The sequence below is a fragment of the Muscardinus avellanarius genome, assembly GCF_963383645.1.
Source record: "Muscardinus avellanarius genome assembly, chromosome: 2".
NCBI lineage: Eukaryota > Metazoa > Chordata > Mammalia > Rodentia > Gliridae > Muscardinus > Muscardinus avellanarius.
Genome location: NC_137787.1, coordinates 20,883,903 through 20,901,059, shown reverse-complemented (window position 1 = coordinate 20,901,059; position 17,157 = coordinate 20,883,903). Strand labels below are relative to the sequence as shown.

Sequence of the window (17,157 nt, the reverse complement as noted above, 5' to 3'; positions counted from 1 at the left end):
CAGAGACAGGAGGCTCTCAGCAGGAGGATCACAAATGCAAGGCCAGGTGGGCAACTTAGTAAGACACTGAAGAAAGAAAGAAAGGAAAGAAGGGAGGGAGGGAGAAGGAAAGAAAAGTGCTGGGGATGTAGCTTAGTTGAAGGGCGCTTGCATGTGCTAGGCCCTGGGTTCAAACCCCGTTGGGGAAAGGGGACAAGGACAAGGACTCTGGAGCCCCCCCATGTGGGTTGGGGTCCACATTTACCATTTGTGGGCTGGGTGACCTCAGGGAAATTCCTTCACCTTTCTATGCCTGATTTCTCATTCATCCAGTGGAGATGGAAATGGAACTGACTTGAGAAACGTAGAGAATTAAACGAGTGAACGCCTGTGGCAGGCCCCTCGGGTTGGAGGTGGTTGCTTACTAAGTGCCGACCTGAGCAGCCGAGAATGTCTGGGCTCAGGCTGAGAAGCTGCCCCACCCGGCACCACACAGCTCCCCGTCCACCTGTTCCCGCACGCGCTTGCGGTGGCCTGAGCGCATCACCACCACGTTGCTTAGTAGATCTCTTACAGAGAGTTCAAGACAGCAAACTAGCCAGGTGTGGTGGTGCACACCTATAATCCCCGTATTTGACAGGATGAGAGGGCAAGATTGCAGGTTCGAGGACAGCCTCAGCAAGTAGAAAGACTCAACGACCAAGCAAGACTCTGTTTCAAAAACAAAAAATAAGCCCTTACGTTCAATCCCCAGTACCACAAAACAAACGGCAACAAACCCATAACGGACCACTGTCTAGCAGAGTCCGCACCGAGAAGGGAATATGCAGGCAGGATGAGAGAGGGGAGCATGGGCTCCCAGAAGGTGGCAAGCTGTGGGAACAGACAGGCAGGAGCCCGTGTGGCTAAAGGGGCCCAACGAGCCAGTGCACGTGGGTAAGTGCTCTAGAAGGCAGGGAAGCCAGTGTCACTCAGACCAGGAGCCAAATCAGCAGTGGGGGGAAGGGCCCAGGAAGAGGTGATGTGGCACCTCATGTGGCTAGATCACACTGGGCATGGTGGCCCACACCTATAATCCAGTGACTCGGGAGGCTGAGGCAGGAGGATTGCAAATTCCAGCTCAGCCTGGACACCTTAGAGAGATCCTGCTTCAAAATAAAAATAAAGAAGCCACAGAGTGTGGTGGTGCATCCTTGTAATCTCAGTACCTGGGAGGCTGAGACAGGAGGATTGCAGATTTGAGGATGGCCTCAGAAAATAGACTCTCATAAACCTAGCAAGCCCTTGTTTCGAAATAAAAATAAAACAGGGCTGGGGGTATAGCTCAGAGGTAGGGCATCCCTGAGTGCAAACCCCAATACCACACACACAAAAAGAGTGTCTATATCCCAAGTTAGTACTTTTTTGTATATATGTGTGTGGTACTGGGGATTGAACCCAGTGGCTACACCCTCAGCCCTATTTTATTCTTTATTTTAAAACAAGATCTCACTAAGTTGTGGAGGGCCTCACTAAATTGCTGAGGCTGTCCTGGAACTGATAACGCTCCGGTCTTAGCCTCCCAAGTACTAGGAATACAAGAGTGTGCCACTACACCTGGCTTGGGGATTAAATTTTTAAGGAGACTTCGATTAACAACAAAACAAGAAATCGGGAGCCAGGCGTGGTGGCGCACGCTTGTAATCCCAGCGCTTGGGAGGCAGAGACAGGAGGATCGCACAGGTTCAAAGCCAGCCTCAGCTACTTGGTGAGGCTGTCAGCAACTTAGTGAGACCCTGTTTCCAAATAAAGTATAAAATAGGCCTGGGAGTATAGCCCGGAGGTAGAAAAGGCCCTGGATTCCACCCTAAGTACCACAAAAAAGAAAGAAAGAAAGAAAGAAAGAAAGAAAGAAAGAAAGAAAGAAAGAAAGAAAGAAAGAGAGAGAGAAAGAAAGAAAGAAAGAAAGAAAGAAAGAAAGAAAGAAAGAAAAAAGAAAGAAAGAAAGAAAGAAAGAAAGAAAGAAAGAAAGAAAGAAAGAAAGAAATTGGATGCTTTCCCTAATATGTGGAAGCTAGGGAGAAAATGGGTCATAGGAGGAACTCTAGATGAAGAAGGAGATACTTAGATGAGCAAATAAGGCGACCTAACTGAGGCGATGGGAGGGGGAAGAGGAAAATTCCCTAATGTTCATGATGTACATTAGCAAATATCAATCATTAACCCAAACATGAGCAGGAGGGAGGGGGAAGGAAGAGGGCAGGAATTGGGTACCGGCTACTTGGGTGATGAATGCATGTATGCCTCCACCATCTTGTACTCCATTAAGATGTATGACTACAATGCACCAATAAAAATCATTAAAAAATAAACTGAAATACATTTAAAAAAAAAAAAACATTGATTCTTTTTTCATGCCAGGCATGGTGGTGCATGCTTGTAATCCCAGCATTTGGGCGGCTGAGACAGGAGGATCTGGGTTCACGGACAGCCTCAGCTACTTAGTGAGGCCCTTTGCAACTCAGTGAGACCCTGTTTCAAAATAAAGAATAAGCCGGGCGTGGTGGTGCACGCTTGTAATCCCCGCGCTTGGGAGGCAGAGACAGGAGGATCATGCAGGTTCGAAGCCAGTCGCGCGCGCGCTGGTTTAGGAGACCCTGTTTCCAAATAAAAATGTAAAAATAGGTCTGGGAGTGTAGTCCGGAGGTAGAAGGGCTTCCAGGAACCCCAGTACCACCAAAAAATAAATAAATAAATTAAATAAATAAATAAAGAATAAAAAATAGGGCTGGGGGTGTAGCTCGGAGGTAGAATGGCCCTGGGTTCCATCTCTAGCACTGCAAAAAAAAAAAAAAAAATTATTATTTTCCCAAAGCTAACACAGTCTTAAGCAATTTATACTGCATTTATCCCTTCCAAATATTTCCTTTCTTTCTTTTGGTACTAGGGATCGAACCCAGGGGTTTTCTACCTCTGAACTACACCCCCAACTTCATTTTATTTTGTTTGTTATTTTGAAACAGGGTCTCACTAAGTGCCACAGGCCTCATTGGGTTGCTGAGGCTGGCTGTGAACCTGTGATCCTCCTGATCAGCCTTCCAGGTACTGGGATTACAAGTTTGCACCACCATGCCTGGCTCATCTAAAAATCTTCTAATGTTTGGTTCTACTTACCATCTCATAAGACTTTTTTTTTTAATTTTTGGTACTGGGATTCCTGGAAACCCTTCTACCTCCAGGCTATATTTCCAGACCTATTTTATATTTTTATTTGGAAACAGGGTCTCTTAAGCCAGCAAGGCTGGCTTCGAACCTGCGCAATCCTCCTGTCTCCGCCTCCCAAGCACGGGGATTACAAGTGAGCGCCACCATCCCTGGCATCTAAAAGTACAATTCTAATCCCTGCGCTTGGGAGGTGGAGACAGAAGGATCACGCAGATTCGAAGCCAGCCTCAGCTACTTAGGCTCTCAGCAACTTAGTGAGACCCTGTTTCCAAATAAAATATAAAATGGGTCTGGAAGTATAGCCCAGAAGTAGAAAGCCTCTGGGTTTCAACCCTAGTACCACACACACAAAAAAAGTACAATTCTAAGTCACTTAATCAACTGCCCAGTTTATTTTATTATTTTATTAATTAATTAATTTATTTATTTATTGTGATCCTGAGGATGGAACCCAGGGGCATTCTACCTCTGAGTGATACTCCCAGGCCTATTTTTTATTCTTTATATATATTTTTTTAATTTTAATTTTAATTTTAATTTTTTTGGTGGTACTGGGGATAGAACTCTTCTACCTCTGGGCTACACTCCCAGACCTATTTAATATTTTTATTTGGAAACAGGGTCTCTTAAGCCAGTGAGGCTGACTTTGAACCTGCCCGATCCAACTGTCTCTGCCTTCCAAGCGCAGGGATTACAAGCGTGCGCCACCACGCCCATCTTATTCTTTATTTTGAAACAGGGTCTCACTAAGTTGCAGAGGGCCTCACTAACTAGCTGAGACTGTCTGGTCTCAGCCTCCCAAATACTGGGATTACAAGCGTGCACCACCACACCCGGCTTTAACTGCCCAATTTAAATTAGAATCTCAAGGCTTATTTTAAGCACTCTAATATGCCAGATTATTTATTTTTTTATTTTTAATTGGTGCATTGTAGTCATATATCAATCACATTGGAGTACAAGACTTGAGAGGATATACAAGCACACATCATCCAATTAGCCCTCATCCAGCCCCCATCCCATTCCCTCCCCCTCCCTCTATCCCATGCTTGTTTGGTGATTAACTTTGATATATTTGTTTATGTACCTCCTGCATTTTAAAGAGGCTCCATCCTCCCCTATTCCATGCCCTCTGATTGGTCACCTTAGTTGCTTTACTATAGGGCCCTTCCTATAGCTCAACCTCTTCCTGTTGCCCCTTTCCTCCTACTTATTGCTGATTAGAGGAAGCATCTGATTTTATATTTTCTGCGATATTTCTCTGTGCATGCCGCGTTGCAAGTACCGATCCCACTCTTGACGACCCCAGTAGTGGCCTGGCTACCCAGTAGACTGATCCAGACCTCACTGGCTCAAGCAGTGGCCTTGCCTCATGGAAGGCCCCGATTCTGGTCTCGCTGGCCCCGACACCAGCCTAACCCCTCAGGCCTGTCACTCCCAAAGCCAGTCTCTCTTCCAGGCCTATCGCCCCCAATTTTCCAAGAAATCTGTAAATCTTAAAGTTAATCAAAAGCTGTAATTACCTTGTGCACAGTTCACCCTCCTGATTAGTAGTTGAAGCAAGACAGATATAATATCTTGAAAAACCTATAATTTAGGGGGACTTTCCAGCACTACCTGTTGATCAGACACTGGAGACCATGTTAAGGATCTGGAAGATGGCTAGATCACCATAAACTGGCTTGTAGCTGGGCACGGTGGCACACGCTTCTAATCCCAGTTCTTGGGAGTCTGAGACAGGAGGATTGCATGTTTGAAGCCAGTGAGGTCCTCCGCAACTTAGTGAGACCCTGTTTACAAGTAAGAAATAAAATTGGGCTCGACGTATAACTTGAAGGTAGAATGCCTTTGGGTTCAATCCCCAGGACCAAAAAATAATAATGAAAATAAAAGAGAAGCCAGAGCTGGACGTGGTAGAACGTGCCTGTAATCTCAGCCCTTGGAAGGCTGAGACAGGAGGATCACAGGTTCAAGGACAGCTTCCGCAACTCAGTGAGACCCTGTTTCAAAATAAAAAGGTCTTGGGGTGGCTAGGCATGGTGACCCACACTCATAATCCCAGTACTTGGGAGTCTGAGACAGGAGGACAGCAGGGTGGCAGCCAGCCTCAGCAACTTGTGAGGCCCTCTGCAACTGAGTGAGACCCTGTTTCAAAATAAAGAATAAAATAGGGCTGGGGTTGTATAGCTCAGAGGTAGAATGCCACTGGGTTCAATCCCCAGTACCAAGAAAAGGGGGGCTTGGGGTGTAGTCCAGAGGTAGAATGTTCTTGGGTTCGATCACCAGTACCAGAGAAAGAGAAAGGAACCCCCAAAGCACGTCTTTTTCTGGCGATGGCGGCGTTCTCTCTTGAATGTTCATTCCTTGCCTGAAATACATCTCTGTACCTCTTCTGACACCTGCTGCGTACGTCGTGTATGTGTCCATCTCACACGCTGGTCCTGAGACGACGGCTCCCTCCATCTGGGAACTCCTCGGGACCCTCTCCGGAGCTCTCTCTTCTCCCATGACACTACGAGGTTGACTCTAACACAAGATAGGCGCCACGGAGCCACCGCCTGGGTGGTCATGTCGTGCTCCACTCAAGTCCGTGACTCTCCTCACTAACCCGTGTCCGTGCCCCGTGCGGCTCGAGCCCAGTGGACTCTCTCTTCACTACTGCTTCCCTGCTCTCTGGATCCGCACAGACCCTGGAGCCTGACCGCTTGGACTGAGCCCCGGCCCTGGCTCTGCCAGTTATTAGCTGTGTGAACTTGGGGAGCCACGTCACTTGGGGAGCCACGTCACTTGGGGAGCCACGTCACTTGGGGAGCCACGTCACTTCTCTGTGCCTCCGTTTATTTATCCATAAAGTAGAAGTCATGGAAGCCAGGCGTGGTGACGCACGCTTGTGATCCCAGTACCTGGTGCAGGGGGAGGACCACGGGTTTGAGGACAGCCTCAGCAAGTAGTGAGACTCTCATCAACTTAGTGAGATCCTGTTTCCAAAAAAAAAAAAAAAAAAAAAAAGCCTGGGGGCATAGCTTGGAGGTAGAATGCCCCTGGGTTCAATCCACAGCACCACACAGAAAATAAAAATAAATAAATAAATAATGAAATGGAAGTAATGAGGCAAGAGGATAGCAGGTCTGAGGCCGGCGCACAGTAATTTCACAAGACCTGTTTCAAAATAAAAAGTAGAAAGGGCTGGGGTGTAGCTCATAGGCAGATCACCCTTGAGTCTAATCCCCTGTAACACACACACACACACACACACACACCACTGAACTTCAGACTGGGCTAGTCTACTGAATGAGATAAATCAATCTCTCTCTCTCTCTCTCTCTCTCTCTCTCTCTCTCTCTCTCTCTCTCTCTCTGTCTTTTTGAGGTACTGGGGATGGAACCCAGGGTCATTCTACCTCCAAGCTACACTCCAGCCCTATTTTTTATTCTGTATTTTGAAACAAGGTCTCACTGAGTTGCAAAGGGCCTCACTAAGTAGCTGAGGCTCTCCACAAACTGCAATCCTCCTGTTTCAGCCTCCCAAATGCTGGGATTACAAGCGTGCGCCACCATGCCTGGCTGAGATAAATCTCTTTTGAATAGTGTCTGCCCAAGAATAAGCATGCTTTAAGAGTTTGCTATGGCTGTCTTCTTGTTACTTCTAAGGTCATTCTAATGACCCATTCTTCCCTGTGTCTTAAGAATATCAAATGCTCCCCCTGCTGGACAGCAGCTCAGGCTTGGCTGAGCATCTGAACCTGCTGTGTTAAGACTTTTCCTCCAAGATCCAGTATACTGAAGTGGGCTGATGGCCCTTTAAGAGGAGGTAGCTAGCTTCCGGTTGCCATGGAGAGAGTTTGATGCAGACTGACCTGCAACAGATAGCATGTCTTCCAAACTTTACTCCACAGGTAGAAAGAGAACTTCTGAGGTGGAAGGGGTGGGGGGTTTTCTCCCTCAAACCCCCTCCAGGGTGGTCTTAGTGGATTCAGCTCTTGGGGCCAGGGGCCTGGACTGGGTCTCCTCTGTCCCACCAAGGCCAGCCACCGTAACCTCTCCCTCTGTAGGCCCCAAAGCCAAGGACAACCAGGCTCCGGCCCCAGCGCGCCAGCCACTCCCAGAGGCCAATGCTGAAGCCCTCAACTTCCTCAGCTCCCTCAGTGAGGCCAAACAGCCGGCGGGGGAGGGGGGCAGAGTCTTGGGAGGAGGGAAGAGAGGAGGCCCATCTGGCCCCCATCCCTCAGCTCCGCCCTTGGGGACTCAGAAAACGCCTGGGGGAGCGGGGCCATCAGCTCCTGCTGATGCCAGGGAGGGCGGCTGGCCAGCTGGGGACCCAGGCCATGGAGAAGGGCAGGGGACGCAGGCGCCAGGCTCGGGGAGCAGGGGCTCATCTGCCCCTTGGCCCCACCCCAGAGCTGGAGGAGCTGGAAATGCTGTTCTTCTCCGAGACTCTGGACATGGTCTCCGACACTGGGGAGCCTCAGGGAGAGATGACCATCGAGGTGCAGAGAGGGCAGTACCGGGATGAGCTGAGCATCTTGTCCCACTGTGTCCTGGTGCATGCCTTCAGCCGCAGCCTCCTGGACAAAGCCATCTGTGGAAACTCCTTGCTGGGTAGAGCACCTGCTGCTGTAGCCACTGTGTCCCCCCTGCCAGGGTCTCTGTTCAGGACACACACACACACACACACACACACACACCCGCTTGCCTTGGGACCAGGATGAGACCGAGGCAGGGGGGGGGAGGGGAGGAGGAAGGGTATTCGCAGACACAGACCTAGGACAGTAGGGGCGCCCACCCAGCCCAGAGTGTTTTGGCGGCCACGGCACACCTAGTCCTCTGGCGGGGCCACCGCCCTCCCTTCCTTTCATCTTGGACCCCTGTCTCCTGTGACACCAGCACTTGCCTTCCTGTACCGCAGGCTACCTCTCCTGGAAACTGGAGGCCTTAGAACAACACAGCCATGACTTCATCAAGGTACTTCCCAAGGCAGATGCTGCTGTGGGGAAAGTTGTCCGAGGCACCAACTGAACCCAGCCCCGGGCTCCTCCAGCTGAGGGCCGGCTGCTCCTGGGGGCCGGGGCAGGCCCTTCCCAGAGCCCGGCCATTCCCTAGCACTTGTCACCACTGGACCTCCAGACCCTGGGCCTCTGCTCCCCACCCTTCACTGACTTCTAGAACGTGTCTGAGACTTGTCTCTGCATGCAATAAAAAGGGTCCACTCCTTTTTATTTTTATTTTTTTATTTTTTATTTTTTGGGGGCTTGGGGATGGAACCCAGGAGCATTTGACCTCCGAGCTCACCCCCTGCCCTAATTTTTATTCTTTAATTTGAAACAGGGTCTCACTAAGTTGCAGAGGGCCTCACTAAGTAGCTGAGGCTGTCCGCGAACTGCGATCCTCCGGTCTCAGCCTCCCGAAAGCTGGGATTACAAGCGTGCGCCACCACGCCCGGCTCCCAGTCCTATTTTTGAAACCCATGTCCTCAGGTGCATTGCTCCTTAGCTTTATATCACACCATAAAATGACTGCTATCTCTGAGCTTCACTGTGTATGAAAGGCCTTTTTGGTTAGTCATATTTCCTTTCAACCTCAGTTTTCTCATTTATTTTATTTTTAATTAATTTATTTATTTTTGTGGTACCAGGGATTGAATCCAGGGATATTCTATCTCTGAGCTGCAACCTCAGCCCTATTTTTTTTTCTCAGTATTGGGGATGGAACCCAGGGTCATTCTACCTCTGAGCAACACCCCCAGCCCTATTCTTTATTCTTTATTTTGAAACAGGGTCTCACTGAGTTGCAAAAGGCTTCACTAAGTAGCTGAGGCTGTCTTCAAACTGTGATCCTCCTGTCTCAGCCTCCCGAATGCTGGGATTACAAGGATGTGCCACCATGCCTAGCTCATGTATATATATAATTTTTTTTTTTTTTTTGTGGTACTGGGGATGGAACCCTTCTACCTCCGGGTTACACTCACAGACCTATTTTATAATTTTATTTGGAAACAGGGTCTCTTAAGCCAGCAAGGCTGGCTTTGAACCTGCGTGATCCTCCTGTCTCTGCCTCCCAAGCATGGGGATTACAAGCGCGCGCCACCACGCCTGGCTTTATTTTATATTTTGAGACAGAATCTTGCTAGGTTGCAGAGAGTCCCACTACTTGCTGATTCAGTCCTCGAATCTGTGCTCCTCCTGTCTCAAGCTCCCAAGGACTGGGATTACAGGCATGCATCACCACGCCTGGCCAGTTTTCTCATTCATAAAGGAGAATAGCCAGGTGACCCCTGGGGGCCGAGGAGTCCCTGATTCTCTCTGCCCTGTGTACTCTGGCCCTTAGTTCCGTGTCCTCCCCATGGAGCGCAAGATGAGTCTGCAGAAGCAAGACGACCAGCTGGCCTTGACCAGAAGTGTAAAGGAGGGTCAGGTAAGGTGGAGGGCCAGGTGGCATCTGCCCTCCGCATCCTCCCTGAGCGGACGAGGCTGTGAGCCAGGAGGGTAGACCGAGGCTCCCTAAGGACCACACGCACCTCCTGCTTGCCCGCCCTCCTTCCCGGCCCCTTCCCGGCTCCAAACCTCTGACCCACATCCGTCCCAAACAGGAAATGAAGACAGCTGTGGCTTTTTTCCCCTGGAACTCAGTCGCTGGCTTCATCTCCGAGGCTGCCAACCTGGTGCTGCTGAGGGTCATGGCGTGGCGGCAGACAGTGCCCAGAAATGCCCGCTTCCTGGCATTGGACACGGAGGGCAAACTCTGCCATTCCTCCTACGTGAGGGGTCTCCCTGAGCAGGGGAGGCCTGGGGCAATCTAGAAGGACATGGTGGTCACTGAGCTGGGAGAGAAGACGACTGCAAAGTGGAAGAGGAAGTTGGGGGTGGTTGAGACCTCCAGGGGCCGGGGAAAAGCACTGGATCTGTAGAGAGAAGTGGGGAAGGTGGAATGAGGGAGAAGGATCCAAAGGTGGGGAAATTGAGGGAGCAACCCTTTTTTTTTTTTTTTTTTGCAGTACTGGGGATGGAACCCAGGGGCATTCTACCCCCGAGCTACACCCCCAGCCCTATTTTATTTTTTTGTTTTGAAACAGGATCTCACTAGGTTGCAGAGGCTGGTTTCGAAGTTGCACTTCTCCTGTCTCAGCCTCCCAGGTGTTGAGATGACAGGTGTGCACTGCCACGCCCAGAAAATATATAATCTCCAACAGTACTTAGATATTCTATTTCCCGGTCCCGAAGAATTATTCGTTTTGTGCGTGTGATGCCGGGCTACATCCCTAGCCCCTCTTTTTATTTCTGCTAAAATTTCATACGTACATCATATGCTTTATAGCTGTGCTCTAAAAACACCATTTCAAGTAAGACATTTGGGGCCCAATTTGTCTTTCTTTGACCAACTTGATAGATAATATGTTCGTCTTTTTTCATTGCTGGTGATACTGGGGATTGAACCCAGGGGCAACCTACCTCTGATCTATACATCCCCAGCCCTATTTTATTTTAGTTTTAATTAATTAAATTATTTATTTATTTTGGTGGTCCTGGGGTTCCTGGAAACCCTTCTACCTCCGGGCTACACTCCCAGACCCATTTTATACTTTTTCATTTGGAAACAGGGTCTCTTAAGCCAGCAAGGCTGGCTTGGAACCTGTGCGATCCTCCTGTCTCCGCCCCCCAAGTGCGGGGATTACAAGCGTGCGCCACCACGCCTGGCTTTATTTTTATTTTAAAACAGGGTCTCCCTCAGTTGATGAGAGTCTCAGTACTTGCTGATGCTATCCACTAACCTGTCCTCCTGTCTCAGTCTCCCAAGTACTGGGATTACAAGCGCAAGCACGTGCCACCACACCTGGTTTATCTTTTATTTTGAAACAGGGTCTCAGTTATTGCGGAGGTCTTGAACCTGCAATCCTCTGTCTCAGCTTCCCAGGTACTAGGATTACAAGCATGTGCCACCATGCCTGGCTACATTCTAGTCTTATCATAAACACAACTAAAGGCAGCGTGTCTGATACGTGCCACGTCCCCCTATTTTCTTGGAAACACGTTTCAGAGTAGCTCCTTTCCCCCCATGGCAGCGGTCATAATGGAGTTTAAATTTTCATTCCAACAGGACAGCCTTCCAGCAGGAACAGGGTCCTGCGGCTCTCACAAGCTCCTCTCAGTCTCACTCCTCACGGCCTTGCTACCTCCCCAGCCAGCCCCAGCAGCCCCTCTCCCCTCCACAGGTCCCCATCTGCCAGCTCTAAGTGGTCATTAAGATGGCATGGGGAGGCTGAGACCAGAGGATCACAGGTTCACCTTCAGCCTCAGCTACTTAGAGGGGCGCTTAGCAACTCAGTGAGACCCTGTTTCAAAATAAAGAACGAGCCAGGCGTGGTGGCGCACGCTTGTAATCCCAGCGCTTGGGAGGCTGAGACAGGAGGATCGCGCAGGTTCGAAGCCAGCCTCAGCTACTGAGTGAGGCTCTCAGCAACTTAGTGAGACCCTGTTTCCAAATAAAATAAAAAATAGGTCTGGGAGTGTAGCCCGGACGTAGAAAAGCCCCTGGGTTCCACCCCCAGTACCACACACACACACACACACACATACACACCAAAAAAAAAAAAAAAAGGAATAAAAAATAGGGCTGGAGGTATAACTCAGAGGTAGAATGCCCCTGGGTTCCATCCTCAGTACTCAATAAATAAATAAATAAATAAATAAACAAACAAACAGAGAGAGGAGAGAGAGATGGCATGGGGAAGCCAGGTGTAGTGTCACACACCTGTAATCCCAGAATGTGGGAGGCTGAGGCCGAAAATCACAGGTTCCAGGACAGCCTTGGCAAGTAATGAGACTCATCAACCTAGCGTCACTCTGTTTCAAAATAAAAATGAAAATATTGCTGGGAGTGTAGCTTGGAGATAGAATGGCCCTGGATTCAATCCCTAATACTACTACAAAAAAAAAAAAAAAAAGCTTAGGGAAGGCAGGTGTGGTGGTGCATGCCTGTAATCTCAGTACTTAGGAGGCTGAGACAGAAGAATCACAGGTTCGCAGCCAGCCTCAGCAATTTAGTGAGGCCCTCTGCAACTTAGTAAGACTCTGTGTTGACATTAAAAAATAAAAACAGGACTGGAGTGTAGCTTAGAGATACAGTGTTCCTAGGTTCAATCAATCCCCAGTAACCAACACACACACACACACACACACACACACACACACACACACACACACACACACGGCCAGGAATGGTAGGGCATGCCTGTAACCCCAGTATTTGGGAAGCTGAGACAAGAGGATTGCAGATTTGAGGCCAGCCTCAATTTAGGAAGACCTGCAGCAATTTAGTAAGACCCCGTCTTGAAATTAAGAAATAAAAAGGGGCTAAGGGAGTAGCTGAGAGGTGGAATGCCCCTGGGTTCAATTCCCAACACCCCCACACACACGCACACACAGCAGAAGGTGGGGGCCCAACTTAGCTCGGGAGGGCGTGCAGCTCAAATCTCGGGTTGCTGAGGGTCTGAAGAGCCCAGGGTTGCTCACCACCGATGAGTGAAGCCCTGAGGAGCAGGAAGAGGCCAGGCTGAGAGGGAGAGCTGTCCCTCACCACCCTCCCTTTGCTCTGGCCGCCGTAGCAAGCCCTGGGCTTCCAGACCATCCAGATGGGCCGCCAGCAGGCCGAAGTCTTCATCGTGGAGCAGACCATCCACTCTGTGCAGGGCGTCCCCATGTCCTGGCAGTTCTACCTGCTCTCAGATGGGTGAGCCACAGTTATGGTGGTGAGGGACCAGGGGCAGAGGGTCAGGAGCAAGCGCAGTGTGGACGCCCAGGCAGTTACGTTACTGTTAGATCCAGGCACGCCCTGCTCTGTCCACGCCACTCGCTCTTCGGTGGTTCACTGGCTCCTTCTCTTACTGCTCAAGATGCCCGAAACCTTCCCCGCTGCTGGGCACGGGCGCATGCCTATAGTCCCAGTACCTGGTCGGCGGGACCCCAGCTGGCAGCTCGACAGGGCCCTGGGCGGAGCCCCGCAGCTGCAGTGCTAGGGGGAACTGAAAACCAAGGCGCGAGCGCCAAGGCACAGGGCAAGCTGTCACCACCAAAGCACAGCACAGACCATGAGAAGATGCAGGGCGAGGGGGGATTTGTTTCTTGAAACTTCAGGAGAGGCAATGACCCAGACACTTCACTGGGGGAAAGAGGCGTTGTTGGCTTTCCTCACTGCCTAATTTAGTCTTTTTCTTTTTTTTTTTTTTTTTTTTTTTTGCGGCACTGGGGATGGAACCCAAGGGCATTCTACCTCCAAGCTACACCCTCAGCCCTATTCTTTATTCTTTCTTTCTTTCTTTCTTTCTTTCTTTCTTTCTTTCTTTCTTTATTTATTTTTGCGGTACTAGGGATGGAACCCAGGGGCATTCTACCTCCAAGCTACACCCCCCTGCCCTACTTTTTATTATTTATTTTGAAACAGGGTCTCACTAAGTTGCGGAGGGCCTCACTAAGTAGCTGAGGCTGTCTGCAAACCGCGATCCTCCGATCTCAGCCTCCGGAATGCTGGGATTACAAGCATGCGCCACCACACCCGGCCTCTAATTTAGTATGTTTTCTATTTGAGTATCACATACATAGGAGGAGACACTGTGTTTTTGTTTTGTTTTGGTGGTAGAAGGTTTTGTGTGCTTATATCTCGAAGTCTCAGTACTTTTTTATTTACTTGGGGTTTTTTTGGATACTGGTGATCACACCCACAGAAACTCCAACACGGAGCACGCCCCCTCCCAACCCTTTTTAAATGTTTTCTTTTTGAGACGGGGTCTTGCTAAGTTGTGAAGGCTGTCCTCAAACATGTGATTCTCCTGCTTCAGCCTCCCTCTGCTGGGATTATAGGCATGCTCCACGCCTGGCCTTATTTGTTTTTTTTTTGTTGTTGTTGTTGTCTTGTTGTTGTTGTTGTTGTTGTTGTTGTTGTTGTTGTTGTTTTAAGGCAGGAGTCTGATAATTGCCAAGCCCTGTGCCATTATCTGGAACATGTCAAGAATTCAAAAGACAGAGAGGAGGTCAGATTAAACCAAGGCCCCAGGACAGTTCGGGGGGGGGGGGGGGGCACTGTGGTATCTTAGGCAGCCCAAGCTGCAATAACAAAATATTCCAGGCTGGCCAATTTACAAAGCAGATGTATTTCTTTTTTTCTTTTTTTCTTTTTTTAACAAGTGTGTGCCACCACACCCGGCTTGACTGGCATTTTTAATTTCTATTTTATTTTTAATTTCTTTTTAATTTTTATTTATTTACTTTTGTGGTACTGGGGGTGGAACCCAGGAGCTGTTTGGCCTCCAGGCTATACCCCCAGGCCTATTTTATACTTTATTTGGAAACAGGGTCTCACTAAGCTGCTGAGAGCCTCACTCAGTAGCTGAGGCTGGCTTCGAACCTGTGTGATCCTCCTGTCTCAGCCTCCCAAACGCTGGGATTACAAGCGTGCGCCACCACGCACCGGCTAGCAGAATGTATTTCCTTGTGGTTGTGGAGGCTGGAAGCCCAGGGTCAAGGTGGCTGAAGAGCTGCTTTCTGGGGCTCCTTGGCCTGCTGACGGCTGCCCTCTAGCTGTGTCCTTAGGTGGCCTTCCTTTTGGCTGGTCTCAGTACAGGTGGACAGAGCTATCCAGCGTCTCTTAGGTGGCCTTCCTTTTGGCTGGTCTCAGTACAGGTGCACAGAGCTATCCTGCGTCTCTTCTTCCTATAAGGATGCCAATCCTATCTGTTTAGCCTCCTCCTGTGACCTCACTTAACCTTAATTACTTCCCTGAAAGCCTTTTGTCTAAACCTTCACACAGAGGGTGAAGGGGTGGGGGTACCGTACCTCCTGCCCAGCACCCCTGGTCCCAGTGCGGCTCTGGGCCTCACTGCCCGCCTCCTGTGTTGCTCCAGGCACCTGGCTAAGAGAGTCCAGGTGGGCTCGCCTGTCTGCTGCATCATCACCAAGATGCCCATCCTGAGGAAGGAGGGTGAGTGCAGCCCAGGCCCAAGCGGTGCAGAGAGCCTCGGGAGGCGGGGGAAGCCTGGGGCCTTCAGAGAGGGGTGGCACAGGGTGCAGGGCTCGAGACCTGGAAGCCCTTGGTAAAAACTGCCCTCCAGCCCCCGGCCCGAGGCAGTTAGAGGTGAGCGAGCCTCTTATGCGAACAACTGGCAGGAGCTGCAGCGGTGTTCTGGGACCCCTCGGTGGAGCCGAGGAGGGGTCTGGGGTGGGCAAGAGCAGCCTTCCTCCCTCCACACCCAGATGAGATAGAGCCTCCGCCTGTGTTCCAGAAGAAGGCCCTAGTGTGGGAGGAGGACTTGCAGCTCCACTCCAAGTTCCTGAGCCGGAAGGTGAGGAGTGGCGGCCGCCAGCCTGGGGGGTCCCGGTGCGCCCCTGGGATGGAAACGCCGGGCCCGGCACTGCGGGGCGCTGTCCTGGGGAGGCGGGGTGCGGCGGGCGCGGGGTCAGCCCGGGCTCCAGCTGCGCGGCGCCCCGCCAGGAGGAGCTGCGGCTCGGCCACGCGAGCTACCTGCGGCAGCACCCCGAGGCGCAGGCGCTGCTGGCCGACTTCCTGCTGTTCCTGCTGCTGCGCCGGCCGGAGGACGTGGTCACCTTCGCGGCCGAGCACTTCGGCGCCTTCGCGGCCGCCCGCCCGCCGTCCCCGGCCCTGCGCTCCTCCCACCGGCCGAGCCCCTTCCGCACGCTGCCCCCCGAGGAGCTGGACGACGGCCCGGGGCCGGGCTAGGGCCCCCAGCAGGAGCGGCGGGGCGGGCGCAGTCTGCCGTCTGCGGCTTTGGGGGAATAAAGGGGACTCTGCGCGGTTGGGGGGGCTCCCCGCCTGCCCCCTCCGCCGCGAGTCACAAAGAGGAACTGTTGACTGCATTTATCCGGCGAGTTTCAGCCTTTCTTCCCCAGTGCTAGTTTCCCCCTCATTCCTATTTTACAAGTGAGAAAAGAGAGGTTAGGAACTCAGAATTGGCACGTGGGAAGCAGGAGTCCAACCCGGACTTTGTTTTTTGTTTGTTGCAGTACTAGGAATAGAACCCATGGGCATTCTACCTCCGAGCTACACTCCGAGTCCTATTTTTTATTCTTTATTTTGAAATAGGATCTCACTGAATTACAGAGGCCCTCACTAAGTAGCTGAGGCTGTCCAGGAACCACGATCCTCCTGTCTCAGCCTCCCAAATGCTGGGATTACAATAAAGCCACCACACCAGGCTTTATTCTTTATTTTGAAACAAAGTCTCACCAAGTTACACAGGGCCTCACTAAGTAGCTGAGGCTGGAGGTGAACCTGCGACCCTCCTGTCTCAGCCTTCCAAGTACTGGGATTACATGCATGCCACCACACCTGACCCAACCAACCTGGACTTTGGACCTGCAAGACCACAAGCAGAGCCCCTAGGTAGTGGGGCCATATGGAGGGACTTGGCTCCTTTGCACTCAGAATCATTAGGGATCCCCCCCCCTCTCTTCAGTACTGGAGATGGAACCGAGGGGCATTCTACCTACAAGCTATACACCCAGCCTGATTTTTTATTTATTTCGAAACAGGGTCTCACTGAGTCGCAAAGGGCCTCACTAAGTAGTAGCTGAGGCTGTCTGCAAACCGTAATCCTCCTGTCTCAGCCTCCCAAATACTGGGATTACAAACACGGGCCACCACACCCGGCTCAAGAAAAATAATGAGCAGGGAGGAGAGAGACATGGTGCCCCCTGGCCTTGCTCCGCGCCCTGGTGCCCCGCATTCTCCACTTTCCAACCTGCACAAACCGTTGGGGCGGGTCACTGGCTCCCAGAAAAGGCGGTCACCACCTTCCTTAGGCTCCTGTCCCAGGACTTGTACCTGCCCAAGACTGGCTATGGGCTCAGCAGTCAATGTTAGGCAAGTCCCGCAGCCTCCGGTGATGGGGATGTGGCTCCATCCTGCATCCCTAGGACCTGCTGCCCTGAAGTGAGGGACTCCAGAGACCTAGTGTAGACCACAGGAGCAA

At 50.9% G+C, this 17,157-nt stretch overlaps 1 protein-coding gene across 1 annotated transcript; it reads left to right on the top strand.

Moving 5' to 3' along the window:
* Nucleotides 1-829: 829 nt before the first annotated feature.
* On the top strand, nucleotides 830-15,905 carry CATIP (ciliogenesis associated TTC17 interacting protein; the record flags this gene model as incomplete). Its single annotated transcript, XM_080689324.1, has 10 exons — nucleotides 830-911; nucleotides 7,235-7,327; nucleotides 7,581-7,781; nucleotides 8,089-8,144; nucleotides 9,507-9,593; nucleotides 9,769-9,936; nucleotides 12,781-12,905; nucleotides 15,073-15,149; nucleotides 15,422-15,510; nucleotides 15,660-15,905. 10 exons carry the CDS (start codon nucleotides 830-832, stop codon nucleotides 15,903-15,905), a joined length of 1,224 nt encoding a protein of 407 aa, XP_080545450.1.
* Nucleotides 15,906-17,157: the final 1,252 nt, after the last annotated feature.